At 40.7% G+C, this 20,719-nt stretch overlaps 1 protein-coding gene across 1 annotated transcript in view; it reads left to right on the top strand.

Annotated features, from left to right (window-relative positions):
• Positions 1 to 19,845, top strand: part of LOC110003801 (inositol 1,4,5-trisphosphate receptor type 2) — a 32,332-nt gene extending 12,487 nt beyond the window's left edge. The window contains exons 11-37 of the mRNA XM_020659363.3: positions 3,122 to 3,273; positions 4,125 to 4,224; positions 4,373 to 4,533; positions 4,617 to 4,758; positions 4,860 to 5,018; positions 5,860 to 6,032; positions 6,471 to 6,590; positions 6,776 to 6,958; positions 8,048 to 8,299; positions 8,574 to 8,721; positions 8,837 to 8,984; positions 9,732 to 9,919; positions 10,016 to 10,139; positions 10,500 to 10,557; positions 10,654 to 10,819; positions 11,129 to 11,296; positions 12,452 to 12,538; positions 13,182 to 13,307; positions 13,430 to 13,552; positions 13,936 to 14,136; positions 14,743 to 14,994; positions 15,128 to 15,253; positions 16,002 to 16,130; positions 16,413 to 16,533; positions 16,796 to 16,977; positions 17,931 to 18,073; positions 18,934 to 19,845. Of these exons, the coding sequence (XP_020515019.2) occupies positions 3,122 to 3,273; positions 4,125 to 4,224; positions 4,373 to 4,533; positions 4,617 to 4,758; positions 4,860 to 5,018; positions 5,860 to 6,032; positions 6,471 to 6,590; positions 6,776 to 6,958; positions 8,048 to 8,299; positions 8,574 to 8,721; positions 8,837 to 8,984; positions 9,732 to 9,919; positions 10,016 to 10,139; positions 10,500 to 10,557; positions 10,654 to 10,819; positions 11,129 to 11,296; positions 12,452 to 12,538; positions 13,182 to 13,307; positions 13,430 to 13,552; positions 13,936 to 14,136; positions 14,743 to 14,994; positions 15,128 to 15,253; positions 16,002 to 16,130; positions 16,413 to 16,533; positions 16,796 to 16,977; positions 17,931 to 18,073; positions 18,934 to 19,183 (4,182 nt within the window). The 3' untranslated portion in view covers positions 19,184 to 19,845. The remainder of the gene's footprint in view (positions 1 to 3,121; positions 3,274 to 4,124; positions 4,225 to 4,372; positions 4,534 to 4,616; positions 4,759 to 4,859; positions 5,019 to 5,859; positions 6,033 to 6,470; positions 6,591 to 6,775; positions 6,959 to 8,047; positions 8,300 to 8,573; positions 8,722 to 8,836; positions 8,985 to 9,731; positions 9,920 to 10,015; positions 10,140 to 10,499; positions 10,558 to 10,653; positions 10,820 to 11,128; positions 11,297 to 12,451; positions 12,539 to 13,181; positions 13,308 to 13,429; positions 13,553 to 13,935; positions 14,137 to 14,742; positions 14,995 to 15,127; positions 15,254 to 16,001; positions 16,131 to 16,412; positions 16,534 to 16,795; positions 16,978 to 17,930; positions 18,074 to 18,933) is intronic.
• The last annotated feature ends 874 nt before the right edge of the window (positions 19,846 to 20,719 follow it).

The following is a 20,719-nucleotide window of genomic DNA, read 5'->3' as shown; positions in this document are numbered from 1 at the left end:
AGATATTTTCTGATTTAAGACATCAGCAGTGTAAAGAGTCTTTTTTAACAACACAAATGATGCAGATTGCTCTCTCCTGAAAAGACAAGGTGAGGAATGAAGTGAGTGTTTTTAGTGGAAAGAACAATCATCTCAGCAGTTCCATAAATGTCGTTCCAACTTCCGGCCCTTCTCCGTCTCCTAAGTCTTTTGGTTATGCAACACCACCAGTTCTCTCGCTCTCACAAAGTTCTGTGTGCTCACACAAACTCTGAATCTATATTGAGATATTTCTTTAGCTCTGAGCTACCTCGCACATTTGTATTCTGGCGATGGAGAGGAACACTAGCTCTCTCTCAGCCTCACACTTTCTCTCATGCACATGCTGAATTTCAGACACACAGGGGGCTCCTTACATAACGTCTGGGTGTGTGGGGGGTGCCCTGCAAGAGGGGATGGAGGGGAGGCAGACGTGCTGTCTGCTCCGCTTCGCTCGCCTGTGCTAAGCTGGTGGGGTGAGTCACCGGCAGAGGAGGGCGGGAGGAGGAGGAGGAGGAGGAGGAGGAGGAGGGGAGATAGAGAAGCTGAGGCGTATAGAGGGAGCTCTGGGGAGCTTCCCATTGACATGCAGAAAACAGTTGGAGAAATTAACCCTTGGCATTATCGGCTACATCTGCATCGGTTCAGACTGTACCGGGCGTACATACTGCAGTGTCTAACAACAGCACACAGATGACTCACGCCTCTCGAGCTGCATTTCTGTCTCATTTGATACCTCATTAGTGTAAGAAGCTGTGACAGTATAGTTTGGCTCACATCTGTCTGTCCTCAATTATAGATTTTTATCTCCGCTTGGGCTCATTTATCTGTATTAACATGATTATGTGAGGAAAGATATGGCAACTCTGCGCAAAACACATCTATTCTCAGCTTTTTGGTGACTCTCTATCATTACACACCTTAAAGTGTGATTTTTATTGATCCAGCAGATGTCGCCCTTGAGCACCAGCATGAAACCAAAACAACTGGCGCTGCATTGTTGTGTTAGCATGCTAATGCTAGCGATCTTTATTATGCTGGTATCTTCACACTGCATGTAAATTTACCTGAAATGAGCGTGATCTAGAAACACAGTTAAGCAGTGAGTACAGTATGTTATTCTTCTTTTCTCTAGTCCCTCAATTAAACAACTTTTATACACGAGGGGAGGAGTCAGCCGGCCGTCCCGGCGATGTAAACAAAGTGAAGATAGGACTCTGAAAACTCTGAAAACATCACAGACAGTGGGACTCGGGTGTTACACCCATTGTAGACAGTCATGACTCACAGAGTTATTTTCAGAGGAGATACTTGATTTATATTTAAGTGTGAAAAATCACATATAAAGACTTTAAATTAAATGAATGAGGCTGAATCTTAACAATACAGCAACATGTATGAAAAAAAAAAAAGTAAATTGGGACGTGTGGGTAAACTTCTACATTTTGTCCTGATGGTGTCTTCCTGCTTTTTCAACTGCTCCGAGTGCTAAAATATTAATCGGTCGATGCAAGAGAGGGCAGAAAAACAATCTTCAGTTATTGTAACATTTGTGTCACAAAAACCAAAGTTATTTCCCAATCTAGTTTAATTTACGACTAGATAATTCAATACCACGGTTACTGCTCCGTTTCAAATATGTACTGCTGTCATTTAGCGCCTGCCAGGGCTTCATCTGGACTACTTTGTTTGTGGAACTGGACATGTTACTCTCCCTGATGATGGCACACCACTGATTGTCATAGGAGAAATAAACTGTCATACTGATAAAGCCCAGGTCTATTGACTTCCAGTCTCTTTTCTGTCCTCGTCTGACCTCAAACAGGACCTCACTCCTCCCACACAGAGAGCAGGCTATTCCCTGGATCTGATTCTGACTCTGAGTTGCTCCACAGCACATCTGACTGTCACCCCTCTGCATCCATCAGATCTATCAGATTCCTTATTCAATTAAATCTGTCCTTACAGGAACTCCCTCAGACATCACCACACATCGTTTCATACCACTGTAACATCCAGTCCCTTAAACCAACTCAGCTTTCCAAAGAGGTCTTCTTGGCTTCCATGCCTCCTTTGCCAGACACTGTACAGATGAGGCTACAGACACACTCTGTCTCACCTCTGTACAAACTCTGCCCTCTAGTGTCCAAAACGGCATGTAACACCTCCCTCAGTCCATGGCTCACCGAGGTGATCAGAGGGCAAAGGGCACGGCTCAGGGCAGCAGAGAGAAAATGGTGTAAACTCAGAGAGTCTACCGGCCTCAGAGATTATAAGAAAAGACTTACATGATTAATCTTCAGCTTATTATCAAAACAAGATCTGTGATGTCACAGATGCATGAACATTTTCCACCCTCCACTCTGCTCACACCGGACATGTTTTCTTCATACTTTACTGATAAGGTTTCCTAGCCAGACCAACTTAGCCTGCAGAAACTAATAGTTCCTCACTTACCTCATTCTCCCCTCTGACCAAACACAAAGTCTTAATGCTGCACGTCATCAGCTCCTGCGAGTCAAACGGGTGTGTCCCCCACCACATTCAATGCAGCTTGGGTCACCCCTCTGGCTCTGCAACAACAACAAAAAAACACCCCTATCCAGCCAGCTGGTCTGTAGTTTTCCAGTTTGAAAACTACAGAGTGGTTTCACTTCTGCCCTTTCTGGCAAAAAATATTTGAGAGCACAGTCTTTAATCAAGTCTCTGAATTTCTGTCCAGAAACGATCTAATTGAGCCTAATCGGTCAGATCGGAAACAGTATAACCAGTAACTAAAGAAAGAACTTGTTGCAGCTGATGCCTGTCCAGAGTTAAGTTGGTTAAGGTGCAGCAGAGTACATGAACTTGTGTAACCAAGCTCTGCACACATCTTAATACTGACTGAACATGCAAAGAGATAAATCAAGTGTTGAATAGTGAATGTAAAACAATTGCTAAGATAGAACAAATTCCCCTTTGTGAGTGATAACAGTGATTAAAGACCAAGAACTCTGATATATAGATATATATCTATATATATTTAGGCTTCCAGGCTGCTGACATTCATTTCTACTCTGTGTGTGTGTGTGTGTGTGTGTGTGTGTATGTGTGTGCGCTGCAGAACGAGGCAGATATTGTGTTCTCCAAGAAGAAGCATCAGGCAGCAGAGAAGATTGCTTTTACTCTGGTTTCTGTTCCCCATGGGAATGATATCGCGTCTCTCTTTGAGCTGGATGCCACCACTCTGCAGCGGGCCGACTGTCTGGTGCCCAGGTCAGTTTCTTACAGGGGGAAACAACAACAAGTTACTTCTTCTGCAGTTGTATCCACAGAAGCATTTTTTTGCAAGAATTTACAGCACAGAGTAGAGCAGAATATAATAGATAATGTCACTTATGTTCATGCTGAACCGTTTGCTTTTGTGTCATCAACTATGTGTCATTTTTTTGTTAGCAGTGGAACAATATGTAAACCTGGACATTTTGAGTTAGAATATTTCTTAAATTAGTGGAAATGAAATAGAGACAATGTTATTTCAATCCATCGGCATAAGCAGTGCATTTATTTTTCAACAGTACTAAGAGAGCCATGCTAGCTGTTGAGCATTTAGACTGAACTATGTTTGTGATAAATGCTGCCCTGTTCACATGACAGTGCAAACAGATTATACAGTTACCATGTTTAAAACCAGCTACATGTGTGAGCATGCCAAGATGAGCTCTTTTTCATTAAAAAACAAACGTCAGCAAAAATTAAAATTTTGATCAGATGACCTCACTCTTTTGTTTTAGATAGTTCTAATCATGTGGAGAGGGACATTAGTGGCAGTAAAGAATGGAACAGCAATCAATTTAATAGCTTCCAAGACACAGAGAGGCAAAGATGATCTCTTATTGGCTGAGCAAAATGAACGCCTTTCCAAAAATGTTTATAGTAATCCATCCAACTGCAGCCAAATCATATCAGGCTGGATCAAAATCCAAAATGCAGACATTGCCATCCCTCAAGCCATGCTGTTATTTTAGCTGAAGTGTAAGATTTTAAGAATTGAAATGAGATAAACAGACTGGCCAACAAAAAATGATCAACCAAAAAAAAGTGTTTTGTGCTCAATACTTCCCCAGAAACTCCTACGTTAGACTGAGGCACCTGTGCACCAACACCTGGGTGACGAGCACCAACGTCCCCATTGATGCAGAGGAGGAGCGTCCAGTCATGCTCAAGGTCTACACTCACCCAAAAACACACACCAAAACAAACACAAACGTGCACATTCACATACAGAAGCATTGCATGAAATAGTAAAACACACAAAGATGTATTTGATTTTTTGATTTTTTGATTTTAAACTGTCTCTTGGCTGTCACATTAGATCGGCACCTGTCCCACTAAAGAGGATAAAGAGGCGTTTGCCATCGTTTCTGTTCCTCTGTCGGAGGTCCGAGACTTAGACTTTGCTAACGATGCCAGCAAGGTCCTGGAGTCGACCGTGAGGAAGCTGCAGTACGGCAACATCGCTCAGAATGAGAGGAGGTACAGATAAGACGGCCATGACAGCACAAAGTGACAAAAGATGCTGTGCGTATTTTTATGTGTTCATATGTATGCTTTTCCAGGTTTGTGACTAAGCTCCTGGAGGACCTGGTCTTCTTTGTTTGTGTGGTACCGAACAACGGGCAGGATGTGCTGTCTGTGGTCACCTCAACACCAAACAGAGAGAGGCAGAAACTCATGAGGGAGCAGAACATCCTCGCCCAGGTCAGCTAAAAGTCTTTCATATTTTACAACAACCACAGATTGACAACGAGAAGTCGATTTCTTTCTCTGTTGGTCCTATATCATTATTTTTGGTGTTGCAGATCTTTGGCATCTTGAAGGCTCCGTTCAACGAAGAGGGTGACGGTCCGATGCTGAAGTTGGAAGATTTGGGAGACCAGCGCTATGCTCACTTCAAGTACATGTTGAGTCTCTGCTACAGGGTGCTACGCCACTCCCAGCAAGACTACCGCAAGAACCAGGCATGTTTTTCTTCATCTACACAATATTGTGTGCACATTGAGTTGTAAATGGGCCCATTAGCAGAGGGATGAGGGGCAGTTTAAGCATAGAGAGATGGACACATTCGCTTAGAGTAGATTCTGTCAGACCGTCTGGAAAACAAACCATGCACGCCATGGACCGCCCCGTTTATCGACTGCTGAATCAATAGAACTAGACACTTTTAAAAATAAACAACCACTAAGATCATTGAACCATTGAAAGAAATCACAACGTACCCATTGTCATATCACTAGACTCTTGATTGTACTGCTAGCTACTTACATCAAGGTCTAATTCTAAACAGTGGCTAATGCTAACTTTTAGCCAACTAGCTTATGAGCCAATTTTAGCTTAACAGCTAGCGTGCTAACTTAATCAGAATCAGAATCAGAATCAGAATCTGGGTTTATTGCCAAGTACATTTACACATACAAGGAATTTGACTTGGTGTATTGGTGCTAAACTGCATTTCTAAAAACTATACTCCTAATATTATAAACTATGAATTTCTAAAATGAGTCAGCAGATTCATGATGCAATCCAACCCCTTTATGAAAATACTAATTGAGCAGGCCTTGAATAGCTCTTATGAAGTGATGGCTAACAGCCGGTCCGTGTTACAAACAGGCCGAAGGTGTAAATGTGGATAACTTAATGAAAGGGAATTAGATTCAATGACAACACTAGATGCAGTGATTCAGTATATTATTAATGCTTTTCTGTAAATAACACTTTTTTATCCAACTTCACCACCACTTGTATCAAAGGTGTTTTAAAATGCAAGTGGTTGAACTTGCCTGTGTTTTCTTTTCCATGTAGGAATATATAGCCAAAAAGTTCTCAATCATGCAGTCTCAGATTGGATATGAGATTCTGGCTGAGGACACAATCACTGCGCTGCTGCACAACAACCGCAAGCTGCTGGAGAAACACATCACAGCCAAAGAGATTGAGACCTTTGTCAACTTGCTGAGGCGCAACAGAGAGCCCAGGTCAGACTCGGACACCTCCCAAACATCGGACGATCAAAGGGAATCATTTGATAATAGAAAATATAGTATACAACTGCTATGTGCATGCACATTAGTAGTCATACATAATCCTTTTCTAAAAATGTATATTGTGAAACACGGGGATGACAGTATTATAAATTTGAGGTGTTGATTTGGAGTGTACATTTGCTATATGAAAATAAGAAGCTGTTATTGAGTCCTTCTACTTTACATACAAATCTAAATACAATTTAAGAGCCAGAGAAGGCAACAAAGAAGAATGTGTAGAATGATTTGAAAATGGGGACAGATAAGCGTCTTTTGTACAGTCAGGAGAATTACACACAAACTTCTTCAATACCTCTGTGAACATGCTGAAACCTGTTTTCCAAAAGCATTAGATAAATGTTGTGATTCATGTCTGGTCTACATTTCCAGATTCTTGGACTACCTCTCTGATCTCTGCGTGTCCAACAAGACTGCCATCCCTGTCACACAGGAGCTTATCTGTAAATTTATGCTGAACCCCACCAACGCAGATATCCTCATCCAGACTAAGTGAGTCACACCCTGCAGATCTATATTTAACATCCGAGCCAAGCCTGTCATGCTTCAGCCGTTCATTTTAAACATGTCCAAACAGAACTCTCTCTACATGTCTCCCCCCCCCCAGCAGCTTTAACTCACGATATATTGTGTGCAGTTTTTTTCTTCTAACTGCTTTATGCCACCCCCCTCCTCAGGCTAATCCCTAACACTGAGACCACCCTGGAGTCTTCTCTGCTGCAGGAGGAGGTGGAGGAGGAGGAGGTTTGGCTCTACTGGATCGATAGCCACAAGGAACCTCACGGCAAATCAATCCGACACCTGGCTCAGGACGCTAAAGGCAACCACAAGATGGATATAGAAACCATCACCTACTACAGGTGACGGCTGTGGTCTATGCTTTAGTCTACACTACACTTTCTTTCTTCAGATTCAACATTTAATTTTACAATTCACTTATCAGACTCTTTTATCCAAAGCGACGTACAGAACAACACAAGCAAGGATCTAGAAAAAAGGGAACAATGTGAGTAAGAGCAAACGATCAGCTTTGAGTCTGATTGGACACACAGGTGCTGACAGGAAGTGACCAGAGGCAAAGCACAACTTTGAGGGCAGTTCTTGAGTAAGTCGTCGTTATCAAACAAAAACCATCGTCATTACCATCATCATCATCAATAATATGGAGACCATCATCATTAAGTTAGTAGGTATTCATGAAAGAGCTGGGTCTTTAGCTTTTTCTTAAAGGTGCAGAGGGATATTCAAATACTGTAATGTCTTCCACTAGTTCTAATAACTTGGGTTTTGGCAGTTTTATAGAGACAACTATGCAAGTTATTGTTCCTTTTTAATAGCTATTTACTACTTACCCTGTATGGATGTGATACGATTGCGTTCATTGTTGTACTGGTTGCCACAGTCCTGAAGGAGAGCTGCTCAATTTTGAATTAAAAGAACACATTTTTTTTTGTTCATGTTTTTGTCAAAGCATCTTTGAGTTTTCAGAAAAGCACTATATAAAACTAATTTATTATTATTATTATAAATTCAAAATGTGTGATAGGAAACCCTAATCGACAACTCTTTGCTAGACACCACGCTGTTGTCTTTGCTTCTGTCTCGAGGTGATTTAACTTAAATCACTGCTGTTCTGCTGGTGGCACCAATAATATACATTATTTCTGTCTTGGCTACCGTTTTGAAGAAGAGTGAACAACTTAATATTTTAGAACGGCTAATAAATAATGGTATTGGATCTTTGCATTTATTGGCTAACTTGCTGATACTCGATACTGCATTGTAGCATGTATCGATGGTGATTCCAATTCAGGTGTGCTATTAGCAAAACTCAAATTCCTTCCTTTGCACACAAATAAAACTCAATCTCCGCTTCTTTTCATGTATGATCAATAAAACAAAAATCCCTTCACATTTTTTCTCTTCCTGTGTCCCCGCTTCCTCTGTAGATACCAGCTCAACCTGTTTGCTAAAATGTGTCTGGACCGTCAGTACCTCGCCATCAACCAGATCTCCTGTCAGCTTCCCGTGGATCTGATCCTGCGCTGCATGTTCGACGACTGCCTGCCCTACAACCTGAGAGCGTCCTTCTGCCGCCTCATGCTGCATATGCATGTGGACCGGGATCCTCAGGAGCCCGTGGTGCCGGTTCGCTACGCTCGCCTCTGGACCGAGATCCCCTCCAAGATCACGATCCACGAGTGAGTGCCCCACGAGTGTGTCATTTTCTTTGTAATATTGCAGATCGGCTCTATGTTTTCTTTTTTTTTATAAACATATTTATATTGAATTTCACATTTATCAGGACATGTACAACATTTATACATGCATGTAATAAAAGTATGACATAAAACAACCCCCCAAAACAGAACACGTGACAGTATATTAATAACACAAGAATAAATAAGTGAAATAATAAACATAAACAGTCACATTTGACACATATTTCTCACACGGCTCTATGTTTTCTTGCAGGTTTGAGTACGAGACCACTGACACTTCAAGAGATGAGATGAAGAGTAAGTTCGCTCACACGATGGAGTTTGTGGAGGAATACCTCAAAGATGTGGTCAGCCAGCGGTGTCCATTTGGGGATAAAGACAAGAATGAGCTCACACTAGAGGTGAAAAAAAAAACTCCTCATGTTACACATGCGTTTAAAAACACACAATGTAATCTTCATTAACTGTCTCACATGTGTTATCCATGTTGGCTTATTCCCCCTCTCTCTCTCCCAGGTGGTGAATCTGGCTCGTAACTTGGTGTACTTTGGTTTCTACAGTTTTAGTGAGCTGCTGCGCCTCACACGCACCCTGCTGGCCATTCTGGATATTGTCCAGCACCCGCTCACCTTTGTGAACAAGCTCAACAAGAGCCCCGAGGCTGGTCAGTATCAAAGAGTATAAGTGCAATAGTTCATTGTGTTGGTCAGATAAAGGTGTTTATCTTTATGATGAACGTTTAACAGGAACTTTCAAAAGTATTTTTGCTGTCTGCAAGTTAAAGTCTTTCTATGTGATGTTTCACACTTAAATATAAATCAAGTATCTCCTCTGAAAATAACTCTGTGAGTCATGACTGTCTACAATGGGTGTAACACCCGAGTCCCACTGTCTGTGATGTTTTCAGAGTTTTCAGAGTCCTATCTTCACTTTGTTTACATCGCCAGGATGGCCGGCTGACTCCTCCCCTCGTGTATAAAAGTTGTTTAATTGAGGGACTAGAGAAAAGAAGAATAACATACTGTACTCACTGCTTAACTGTGTTTCTAGATCACGCTCATTTCAGGTCAATTTACATGCAGTGTGAAGATACCAGCATAATAAAGATCGCTAGCATTAGCATGCTAACACAACAATGCAGCGCCAGTTGTTTTGGTTTCATGCTGGAGCTCAAGGGCGACATCTGCTGGATCAAAACATAACATATAAAGCCTTTTAAGTGATTTAAATAATTAAACAGAAGCTGCTAGATTATAATTTGGGTGTTGAAAAAAAAAAAAAAACGACACATGCTTGGACTGTAATTCTGTATGTACACTCCAAAAATAGATATTAATGATGAGTCTTTACACACACACACACACACACACACACACATGCACAAGGTTTAATGTGTGAGTTTCCTCTGTAGGCAACAATGTCCTCCGTACAATCCATGGCGTCGGGGAGTTGATGACTCAGATGGTGATGAGTCGCGGGGTCCCTCACAGCCTCCCCGACACCCCTGCCTCCCTTCGCTATGCTAAAGGACACTTCCTGCCGGACAACGAGGACGTCATGGTGATGGACACCAAGCTGAAGATCATCGAGATCCTGCAGGTTAGTGCCCCCTACTGGAAATATGTTAATGTGAATTCTACTGAAATGTGACCTTATTCAACAGGTTGATTTGATGCTTTTATGTCTCCCTGTTAGTTCATCCTGAGCGTGAGGCTGGATTATAGGATCACATACTTGTTGTCCATCTACAAGAAAGAGTTTGGGGAGAAGAGCATAACTGAAACCTCTGGCTCTGTGGCTGACTTGCTCCCATTCATTCGTGAGTCTTTATTTATCTCACTGTTATTTAATGTCTGTTTTTTGATCATTTTCTTCTTTTTAAACATTGCTAAAAAAATTGGATTCATCGAGGAGTATTCTTTAAATCTTTTTTTCAGGTTAACTTATATATGTATGTGAGGGGGGGGGGGTTGTGCTTAATTTGTAACAAATGTTTCATGTCATGTACGTCTTTGTAACCTGGATGCTTTGAATTTCCCTCGGGATCAATAAACTATCTATCTATCTATCTATCTATCTATCTATCTATCTGTCTATCTATCTATCTATCTATCTATCTATCTATTCTCTTCTTTACATGCACAGTGCCGATCTAATGTTCACTTCGTTTTGTCTTCAGCTCCTGAACCTGACATAGATGAGATCGCAACCAAAGCAGAGAGCATGTTTGCAGGAAGGTAAGACACAGAGAAATCTCCAAAGATGTCGAATCTCCTGTCTTAAGATTTGCATGCTTGCATTGATTGACTGCGTGCAACATGTGTGGTTTCCAGCTCAGAGCTGAGTGCGGTGGAGCTGGACGACGAGGGTGGCAGGACCTTTTTGAGGGTTCTGATCCATCTCATCATGCAAGATTACCCCCCGCTGGTGTCTGGCTCACTGCAGCTGATCTTCAAGCACTTCAGCCAGCGAGCCGAGGTGCTGCAGGCCTTCAAGCAGGTAGGCACACAGCAAGTAGCACTCAGGGTGAGCTCAAAGAGTGTGGCATTAGGGCACTTCCTGAGTTAAGTGAGTTTTTGTCAGTTTGGATGAGGCGGGCCCTCCAAACAGCAGATGTTTTTAAATGTCTCCCTAAGAGCTTCCTCTGCTGGAATCATTTTAACAACATGCTGACTGAGCGAGCGAGCGAGCACCACTTGGCAGAGAAATGTTTTCACACTGTCACTACACTTTTTTTTATTCTCTTAATGTCATCCTGTCAGCTTTTATTTCTCATTCAGCGTTTTTTGTTTTGCTCTGTTTTTCCAGGTCCAGCTGCTTGTGTCCGAGCAGGATGTAGAGAACTACAAGCAGATCAAAACGGACCTGGACCAGCTGCGTCTGACCGTGGAGAAGTCCGAGCTGTGGGTGGAGAAGAGTGGAGTCTACAACGGTGAAGAACTCGGGGTCAGACAGGACAAGGAGCAGAACATCGAGGTGGTGTACCATCATTTCATGGTTTCCAGCGTCTGAACGAAAATTTCACATTGCACTTATTGTGCAATGTGCACATAATAATAATAATAATAATAATAATAATAAAGTTTATTTATAAAGCACTTATCAAAACCAATGTCACAAAATGCTTTACAGAAGAAAGAAAAATCCAACAGTCAAATACACAACAATAAAATCCTATTTTAAAAAAAGCATGAAAAATAAAACAACAGTGCAGCAATCATCCAATTAATTAAAGAGAAACAACCGAGACAAAGATTGGCTAAAGTTAACAATAAAACAAATAAAACATCATGGATGAAACAAGGATTAGAAGTGATTTAAAAGGAGACACTGATGTAGCTCGTCTGAGATCCTCAGGCAGGTCGTTCCACATCCGAGGAGCCCGAGATATAAATGCTCGATCTCCTTTCATGGAGTGACCTTCATGTCTCTACAGGAACTCACTATATTTATCTTAACATCCCATCAGTTGTTCAGCTGCACTGTAAATAGCTCCCTTGTTTGTTGTTGTCGTTGTTGTTGTTCACTAAAAGCTGCTGGAAGCTGTGTACTGAGGAATAATGAATAATAATGTGCGGCAGAACAGGAACCAACTGTAACTAAAGTGTGTATCAGTCGGGCCGGTAACATGTTGTGTGTTTCTTTTAACATCATTATTGTAATAATAATGCAATGAGAAGGACGATAAAGATCAGAACAGTGACATCACTCTGTGATGAATGATGCTGATTAGAGACTGGATGTGAAGATTGTTGCACTCCACTGAGAACCCATAAGAGTCCAGCTTTGGTTAGCTGTGTCATCACAACATTTCAAATATTTAACATACCGTTACCCTCATCCGTGAAAACAAAAACAAAGATTGAAAAAGTCATTAGAGACATATTGTTAAAAAAAGAAAAAATCGAGGATGTTAAGGAGGAAAAGGGTCTCAAGATTATCTAGATGTTTGCTGCAGACTTTCACTGTGGACCCTTTATACCTTCTGTAACTGCATGGCTAATTGTCTGTAAATTGTTCTCAACCATCCTCTAAATAAAAAATTGTAAAAAAAAATAAAATAAAAGAAGAAAAAAAAAATAATTATAGGCTGTTTTTTTTTTTTAAATCTTCATATGTCTCTCTTTTCAGGAGGTTGTCCTGAGCCCTGCGCAGGACGGAGATAACAAACCTCAAATTGATTGCAACAAAGCGAACAACTACAACATCGTCAAAGAGGTGAGCTTCCTGTTTTAACTTGTCATTTTTTGCTCCTGCTTTGTCTTCATAATGTGACGTCGCCCACAGGAGGTCATTCCTGCCTGTGGCGACATCAAACTTTATAACTCCTCCCTTTGAGTGACAAACACTCCATCTGACCCTGGAATATTTCAGCCTGAAAAAAACCAAATTGGGATTAATAAAGTTTTTTTTCTTTACTAAGTTTTTATTCATTTTTCTCATAAACAGCAGTACACTATGAAAAATATTTCTTTTTTTTGTTTCTTTTTCCAGTTGTATAGTTACATTCGGATATTAAGCCAGCAGAAATAGATTACAAAAGTAAGAAAAACAAACCAGAATGTCCACTCCAAAGAATATACATATACACAATAATACACATGAACAAACACGTACATAAATAAATGTTCATAAAAGTAGAGAAATTAAAATCATTAAAAGTTGTAATCATAAAGAAATAAATTCCAATACACTCAAAGATATCATGTGTCAAAGTACAGGTGTGAAGTCAACCCCAGGGAGAAATGGTGCATGATCTTGGTCTGCGCCCAAATTAAACATCACTCTCTATGGCATTAGTAAAGCCAGTACAGGTCTAATAAAGTATTTCTGATTCTGATGTTTGATGTCTGATATTTAGATCCTGCTGAGACTCAGTAAGCTGTGTTACCCGAGTAAGAAGAGTCGTGTGCAGCAGCAGAGGCTCCTGAAGAACATGGGGGCCCACACCGTGGTGCTGGACCTTCTGCAGATCCCCTTCGAGCAGGTGACAAACTCAAGGACTTGTCACACGTGTTGTGTATCTTTTTTTTGTTTTGGGTGCAAAACGTTTTAATTGTGTTCTCTTTATTGATCCAACATCTATGTATCTGTTTCTTTTGTGCACAGAGTGATGAGAAGATGAACGAGATCATGACCCTGGCTCACACATTTCTGCAGAATTTCTGCAGAGGAAACCCTCAGAATCAAGTTCTTCTGCATAAAAACCTCAACCTCTTCCTCAATCCAGGGGTAAATTGATATGATCTCATGTTGATATGTCTGTCTTAGAAAATATTTTCCACTGTAGCATGCATCAGCGTGAACAGAATTTACCCATAATGAAAAACACAAGGTCCTAAACAGTGTCACAGTAGCCAGGGACCCTTTTCTTTGTTTTTTTCCCCCCTATCTTTTAATAGGTTAATATAGGGGCGGAGACGGCTTAGTGTTTTGGTCGCACCCAATCTACAGAGGCTACAGTCCTCCAAGCGGGCGGCTCAGGTTCAAGTCCGACCTGTGGCTCCCCCCCTTTATGTCATTCCCTGTCATAGTGAATAAAGGCAAAAAGCCCAAAAGTGAATGTTATGATCTTGTCTAAAAGACTTCATCTTTACTCTTTTTTTTTTTACCAGCTGCTGGAAGCGGAGACGATGCGTCACATCTTCATGAATAACTTCCTGCTCTGCAATGAGATCAGCGAACGTGTGGTCCATCATTTTGTCCACTGCATTGAAACACACGGACGGCACGTTCAGTACCTCAGGTTCCTGCAGACCATTGTGAAGGCCGACGGGAAGTATGTGAAAAAATGTCAGGACAAAGTCATGACAGAGGTAGGAAAATGTCATCGATGATCATAAATCATTTTTCACCCTTTTTTTAGGGAATTTAACTGAAAGGTTAAATTTCTAATTTTCACTTCACAGATTTCATGGCCATAAGTCTTCTTATTATTTGTGGGTTTTTTTCATTGTGTAGTACATGTTCATGATTAATGAACCCTGGACATTTACACACTGACACTTTACACTGTTTACATTATTCTATATTTTGTATATTCAAATATTTCTTTTTTTTATTAATTTTTTTTAATTTTTAATTTTTAATTTAATTTTGTATTTAATTTTATTTAATGTCTATAATTTTATTTAATGTATTTTTATTTAATTTATTTAATTTATTTTATTTATTTTATTTATTTTGTTTAATATTTACATTATTATTATTATTATTATTTCTATTTTACTGTATAAATGTGTATTAGTAATTTCAGTGTTTATTGCATGGCCTTGCGGAACAGTCTTTACATTTTACTTCACATCTGCATGAGCATGTGACAAATAAAAATCTTGAATCTAATGTGTTAATTGTAATGTCAGGCCTCAGGTGAACCCTGCTTTTATCTCATGTAACTTTTCTCTTCCTGTCGCTATTTCCAGCTGGTTAATGGAGGCGAGGACGTGCTGGTGTTCTACAATGACCGCTCCTCGTTCTCGGTGCTGCTGCAGATGATGGGCTCTGAGCGGGAGCGGACTGATGAGGACGGCGCTCTGGCCTACCACAACACGCTGGTGGAGCTGCTGGCCGCCTGCACCGAGGGCAAGAACGTCTACACCGAGCTGAAATGCAACTCTCTGCTGCCCCTCGACGATATTGTCAAAGTTGTCACCGACGTTCACTGTATACCAGAGGTAAAGGCTAAACGATTGACCAGGAAATGATCTTATGGTTGGAGATTTATAGTGGAGATAAAAACTTGTCAAAAGTCTTATAACATTCCTGTATAAACAAGTCATCTTATCTCTGATTCTTTTCCCCCCTCAGGTGAAAACTGCCTATGTGAACTTTGTGAATCATTGCTACGTGGACACAGAGGTGGAAATGAAGGAGATCTACACCTCCAACCACATCTGGAAGCTCTTTGACAACTTCCTGGTGGACATGTCCAGTGTAAGGCTCTGTCACATTTAAAGGTCACACTAGTCTGACTGATACTTTTATAATGAGGCTCTTTAAAATGTGTCAGGATACACTGAGGCAAAGAAAGTGAATACAGACAAAAACTGAGATTTTTTCTTGTGAGGCTTAGCTCATTCAAAAGTTTGACTTTTTTTCATTTTAATAGTCTTTTATTGATTTTTGCATTAATTGTAGACATCTCACATTACACACGTTCATGTAGCAATATTAGCACACAAGCATCCAGCTTGTGCCACACAACACCGTTAACATTACAAACACCCCTTGTAAAGGGAAAAACAAAAACTAAATAAATAATAAAATAAAATAAAATAAAATAAAAATAAAAAATACAAAAATAATAAAAAAGTTATGATAATAATAATTATAAAAACTAAAGTATATATATATACATACATACATACGCACATAATTTAAGAAATAAATGAGTAAAATTATGATAATAAAGAATAAATAAATAAATGTAAAAATGTGTAAAAACAAAACATACAATATAAATAGAAAAAATGTGAATAGAAGTCCGGTAATTAAATAAAACAGAAAAGGGACAAAACAATATTAAGATTAGTCAAAGTTATCAACCGCTGTAAGAAATTCAAAGTAGAATTGAAATTGTAACTAAAAGAAGGAGGAGGAGAGGAGAGAAAAGGGAGGGGGCTACCTGAGTGTGCTCGGCAGATAAAAGTTTGACTATTTTTATTTCGTTCTTGTGTTTTAGGTGTGCAACACGACCACAGACCGTAACCACGCCGATCTGGCCTTGGAGAAGTATGTGACAGAGACAGTGATGGCCATTGTCAAAGGTTTCTTCAGCTCACCTTTCTCTGTCAACCACTCCAATCTGCAGGTATCGTTTTCTCCCCTCCAACAGGCCAGTGAAATGCGTGGGGGTGGGGACACACTTGGTTGACACGTCTCAATCCTTTATCCATTTTATAGAATACTGCACCCTCACCTGGGACACGTTTCATTGGAGAATTTTGTATCTAGAGCAGCAGCTTGACTTTTTTTAAATCCTGATATCTGTACTAACATCTTCTATCAGAGCAGATATAGAAGTGTTCCCATCAGGGGTTAGCGCTGTCTTTTTCACCTTTATGAATCTCCTTCATCTCTCCTCTTTTCATAGACAAACCAGTCGGTCTTCATCAAGCTGCTCCAGTCTTCTTTTAGGATCTACAACTGCAACTGGATCAGCTCAGCTCAGAAGGTTAATATCGAGAGCTGTATCAAGACACTGGCTGACGTCGGTGAGTGTCCAACTTTCAGCTTTGAATGTTGACGGAGACATTGAACATTACAAGCGTCAATGTAAAGATAATTATTGTTCTGACTGTATCGATTGAGCGTATTTGTGGCAGGATTAGTTCAGAGATCAGTTTATTTTGTGCCACTCTTTCATTCATTCAAACACAAGTAAGTAGGAGCAGCAGCTGGATCAATGCAGGGTTTAGATGTTTAATGAATATAACCAATAAACTCACAGACATGTTCCTTCACACCCTTCCTCAGCTAAGGCGCGGGCCATCGCCATCCCTGTGGATCTGGACAGTCAGGTCAACACTCTGTCTCTGAAGGTCCACAGCCACATGGTGCAGCGAGCGGCCAAGGACTGGAGGATCTCTGCACGCACACGACCACGCAAGGAGCCCCTGGGCGGCCCCGACTACAAGAACATTATTGAGAAGCTGCAGGTGCACATTTTGTTACAGAGTCTACATTCATGCTATCATAAGCTAATGACGGCTACATGTTAGCACACTGTTTGCTTAGCATGTTAGCGTGCTGTCATTTACTAATTAGCACCAAGTATCTGCTCATAATGGAGAAAAACAAAATCTGACCTAATGATGGCACGAGACAAAAAAGGTACACCAAATGTTCTATTGCTTTAAGAATTTAAGTCAACAGGGACATGAATGTGTAGACCAAACTTTTCTACAATCCATCCAATAAATAAGATTAGATAAGATAAGATAATCCTTTGTCAGTGTTTCCCCTACCAATATATTGGGGGGGCGGCCCAAATTATTATTCTTTTTTTTAAAGATTTGTTTTTTGGCTGTTTGTGCCTTTATTGTAGAGGTAGGATAGTGGATGGAGTCGCAAATCAGGTAAAGAAGTCATTTAAGGATACCTCTCCGATAGAAAAGGACAGCTGTCATTAAAAGTAACACCTGAACACCAAGATTCATTGAAGTGTTTGTGTCGTCGTGTCACTGTGTCGGCATGTCAGCTTGTCCCCACCCCCCCAGCGCTGTAAACCTAGGGGAAGCACTGCTTTATTGATGCGCAGTTGGGGAAATTCAAGTGTTGCAGCAGTGACAGACAAGAAGAAGAGCATGCATGAGGACAAATAAAATAAGAATATGTGTGAATAAAATAAAAATAAAGATAAAGCTAAAATGCATTCACAACTATTATAAGCAAATATTAAGTTAACTATACACTAAAAACTTTGCAGGACATTGAGACATATTAAGTGGCAAGTTTAAGTTAAAGTGACAGAATTTAAAAAAGGTAACAAAAGAAAGCAATGAATATCAAAATAAGCATCTAGAAGTGATATGATATGAGTGACAGTATTCAGCTGTATCATTTCCTCCAGGACAGATTTTCACGGGTCTTTATGTGTCTCTGTCCACAGGGGGTCGTGTCCCTCCTGGAGGAGCAGTTCAGTCCAAAGGTTCAGGCGGAGTTTTCTGTGCTGGTCGATGTTCTGCACAGCCCCGAGCTGCTGTTTCCAGAGGCCGCTCGCTTACCGTGTGAGAGCGGAGCTTTCATGTCTAAGTGAGTCGCTGTCCACAATCTGTGTTTGGACCAAAGTCTTTTAGATAAATAACATTTAAAGTCTTCATTTAGCCACAAAAAAAGACCAGCAGTATGGTTTTTCTTGGTAAGGTGATTTATTTTGACATGATGATTGCTATGTTTTTATTGTTGTTGCTGATATTCAGTATGGGCAGATATAAAGATGAACTTTTGCTGATGGGAAACAATTGACTTCCTGTATTGCAAATAAATAAACTACCGTCCAGATTATATGCAAACAAAGTTCATTGGGAAAAGTTGGCAGTCTAAACTGGATATCTGAGGCAATATAAAACAAATCTGGCACATCTCTGTTAAATAAAGGAGTGACTCGGATGTTCATTTTAGACCGTCAACTCTGTCCATAATCTTAACATAACACACAACCTGGACAGTCATTTATTGGCACTAATTTGACTCTGTCCCTTATCCGTGTAGAGAACCTTATTCCTTCTCATCATTTTAATCTTTTTTTTGTCCACCCTGTGCAACACTCGCTTCATTCCATTTTCTATTTGCTTTGTATTTCCATCGTAGAAAAATGTAAAAACACCTCCTTTTTGCGCGGCGAATAAATGTTGCTTTTTTTGTTGTTTATAGAAATGTTTAAAAAATGTGAATTTGTGGACATTTTAGAAGTTTTCTTAGAAGATCGTTATGATAAATCAAACCTCTAGGGGTGCTGCTGCTCTGCTGCTACGTCCTGAAAGCAGAAAAAGGAGATTTCAGCAGTTAGTTGTCAATAAAGCACTTGTCTTGTTTTTTTAGCTGTTCTCCAGTGACTGAGTGCATAAGCAGGATATGAAGGTGATACAGCACTTCTCTTGTCACTCTTACAGACTGATTAAACACACCAAGAAGCTGATGGAAAAAGAGGAGAAGCTGTGTATTAAGATCCTCCAGACGCTGCGAGAGATGCTGGACAAGAAGGAATGCATTCAGGAGTCTGTGAGTACTCAGCACCCGCATGGGGAGTGTTTCACTAAAACATGCTGTACAGAACATTTTTGTCACTTTTACAAGACACATGTAGGACCCCCCCCCCAAAAAAAAAAAAAAGATTACAGTGTCCTTTCACTTTGCACATAAAGGCACATACATGAAGTAATGTTTGGTGAGTGTTGAGCGCTGTCTCCAATCAGCAGCAGTGCCTCACTCCCATCAGCGATGCCGTGCAGCCCTTGTTTTCTCCCATGTCTGTCGGCCCAGAGCCCAGACTTCCCTTCATCAGTATGCTGTAGGCCTGTCTATGTTACATAAGGTAGGGAGGCACTTGAGGACACACTCACACTGAGAGGGGAGAATAGGAGGGAGGAAGTAAGGAAAAGGAGGGAGGGGGGAGAGAGAACTGAACAAACAAATCAATACTGCAGCGAGTGTGTGTGTGTGTGTGTGTGTGTGTGTGTTGGAGTGGGGGGGGGTTCAGGAGCCTGACTCCTGCTGGAAAGTGAACGACAGGAGCGGCTAGGATGTTTGAGAAAGTAGCTCGAGGTGTGTGTGTTAGTGTGAAGGTAGGGGGTGGAGGATAAGGGCCAAAGTAGAGAAAGTCTGTAGTTCCCTGCCTGGAGGTTTTAGGAGTTGTTGGTTTTGGCTTCATGCTGATAGGAGGTGTGTGTGTGTGTGTGTGTGTGTGTGTGTGTGTGTGTGTGTGTGTGTGTGTGTGTGTGTGTGTGTGTGTGTGTGTGTGTGTGTGTGTGTGTGTGTGTGTGTGTGTGTGTGTGTGTGTGTGTGTGTGTGTGTGTGTGTGTGTGTGTGTGTGTGTGTGTGTGTGTGTGTGTGTGTGTGTGTGTGTGTGTGTGTGTGTGTGTGTGTGTGTGTGTGTGTGTGTGTGTGTGTGTGTGTGTGTGTGTGTGTGTGTGTGTGTGTGTGTGTGTGTGTGTGTGTGTGTGTGTGTGTGTGTGTGTGTGTGTGTGTGTGTGTGTGTGTGTGTGTGTGTGTGTGTGTGTGTGTGTGTGTGTGTGTGTCACTTTTCTTAACTACTACACATTTATGGTTTTAGTAATTCACTTTTTAATGATAATTTAACTGACATGTTTTTACTGAAGAATGAATGAATGTATTTTGTTATTTTGCTTCTTCATCAGAGCTCTGTGAAGTCCAACACACATTCCCCACTGGGACAATAAAGTTAATCTTAACAAGTGAGTGTTGGCAACGCTCAAAACTGAAAACATGTCTTTGGATTCAGTTAAACGCCCTACAAATGATCCGTAGTTAACTGGCAGAAAGCATGTGTTGCTTTCTTCTCACCTTGTATGAATGCACATTTTGTGGCTTATAATGCTGTTTTAAAAGCTGTTTCACCAATACATCACTTATTAAAATATATATTTAATTCTGTGTCTTTACACTCTCTCTGTGTAATTGCATTAGTAAATGTGTTAAGTCTAAAGTTGTCAATATAGAAACATGCCAGCCCGTGTCACTTGTAGCTCCTGAAGAGTCAGACTTCTTGTTTTCTTCTGTTTGTGTTTGCGTCTCATGTCAGGCAGCCAAGCAGTTTTTTTTCCGTCAGGCAAATTACTCAACAGTTGTGTCAAACGAGATCTGAGGAATACAAAGTGGAAAAAAAAAATACTGCCGATTTTTATTTTTTTTCTTAAAGTAGCTCAGTAGCATTTGGAG

The sequence above is a fragment of the Labrus bergylta genome, chromosome 7, assembly GCF_963930695.1.
Source record: "Labrus bergylta chromosome 7, fLabBer1.1, whole genome shotgun sequence".
In the NCBI taxonomy this organism is placed as follows: domain Eukaryota; kingdom Metazoa; phylum Chordata; class Actinopteri; order Labriformes; family Labridae; genus Labrus; species Labrus bergylta.
Note: the sequence above shows the minus strand (reverse complement) of the source record. Positions and strands in the feature narration are given on the sequence as shown.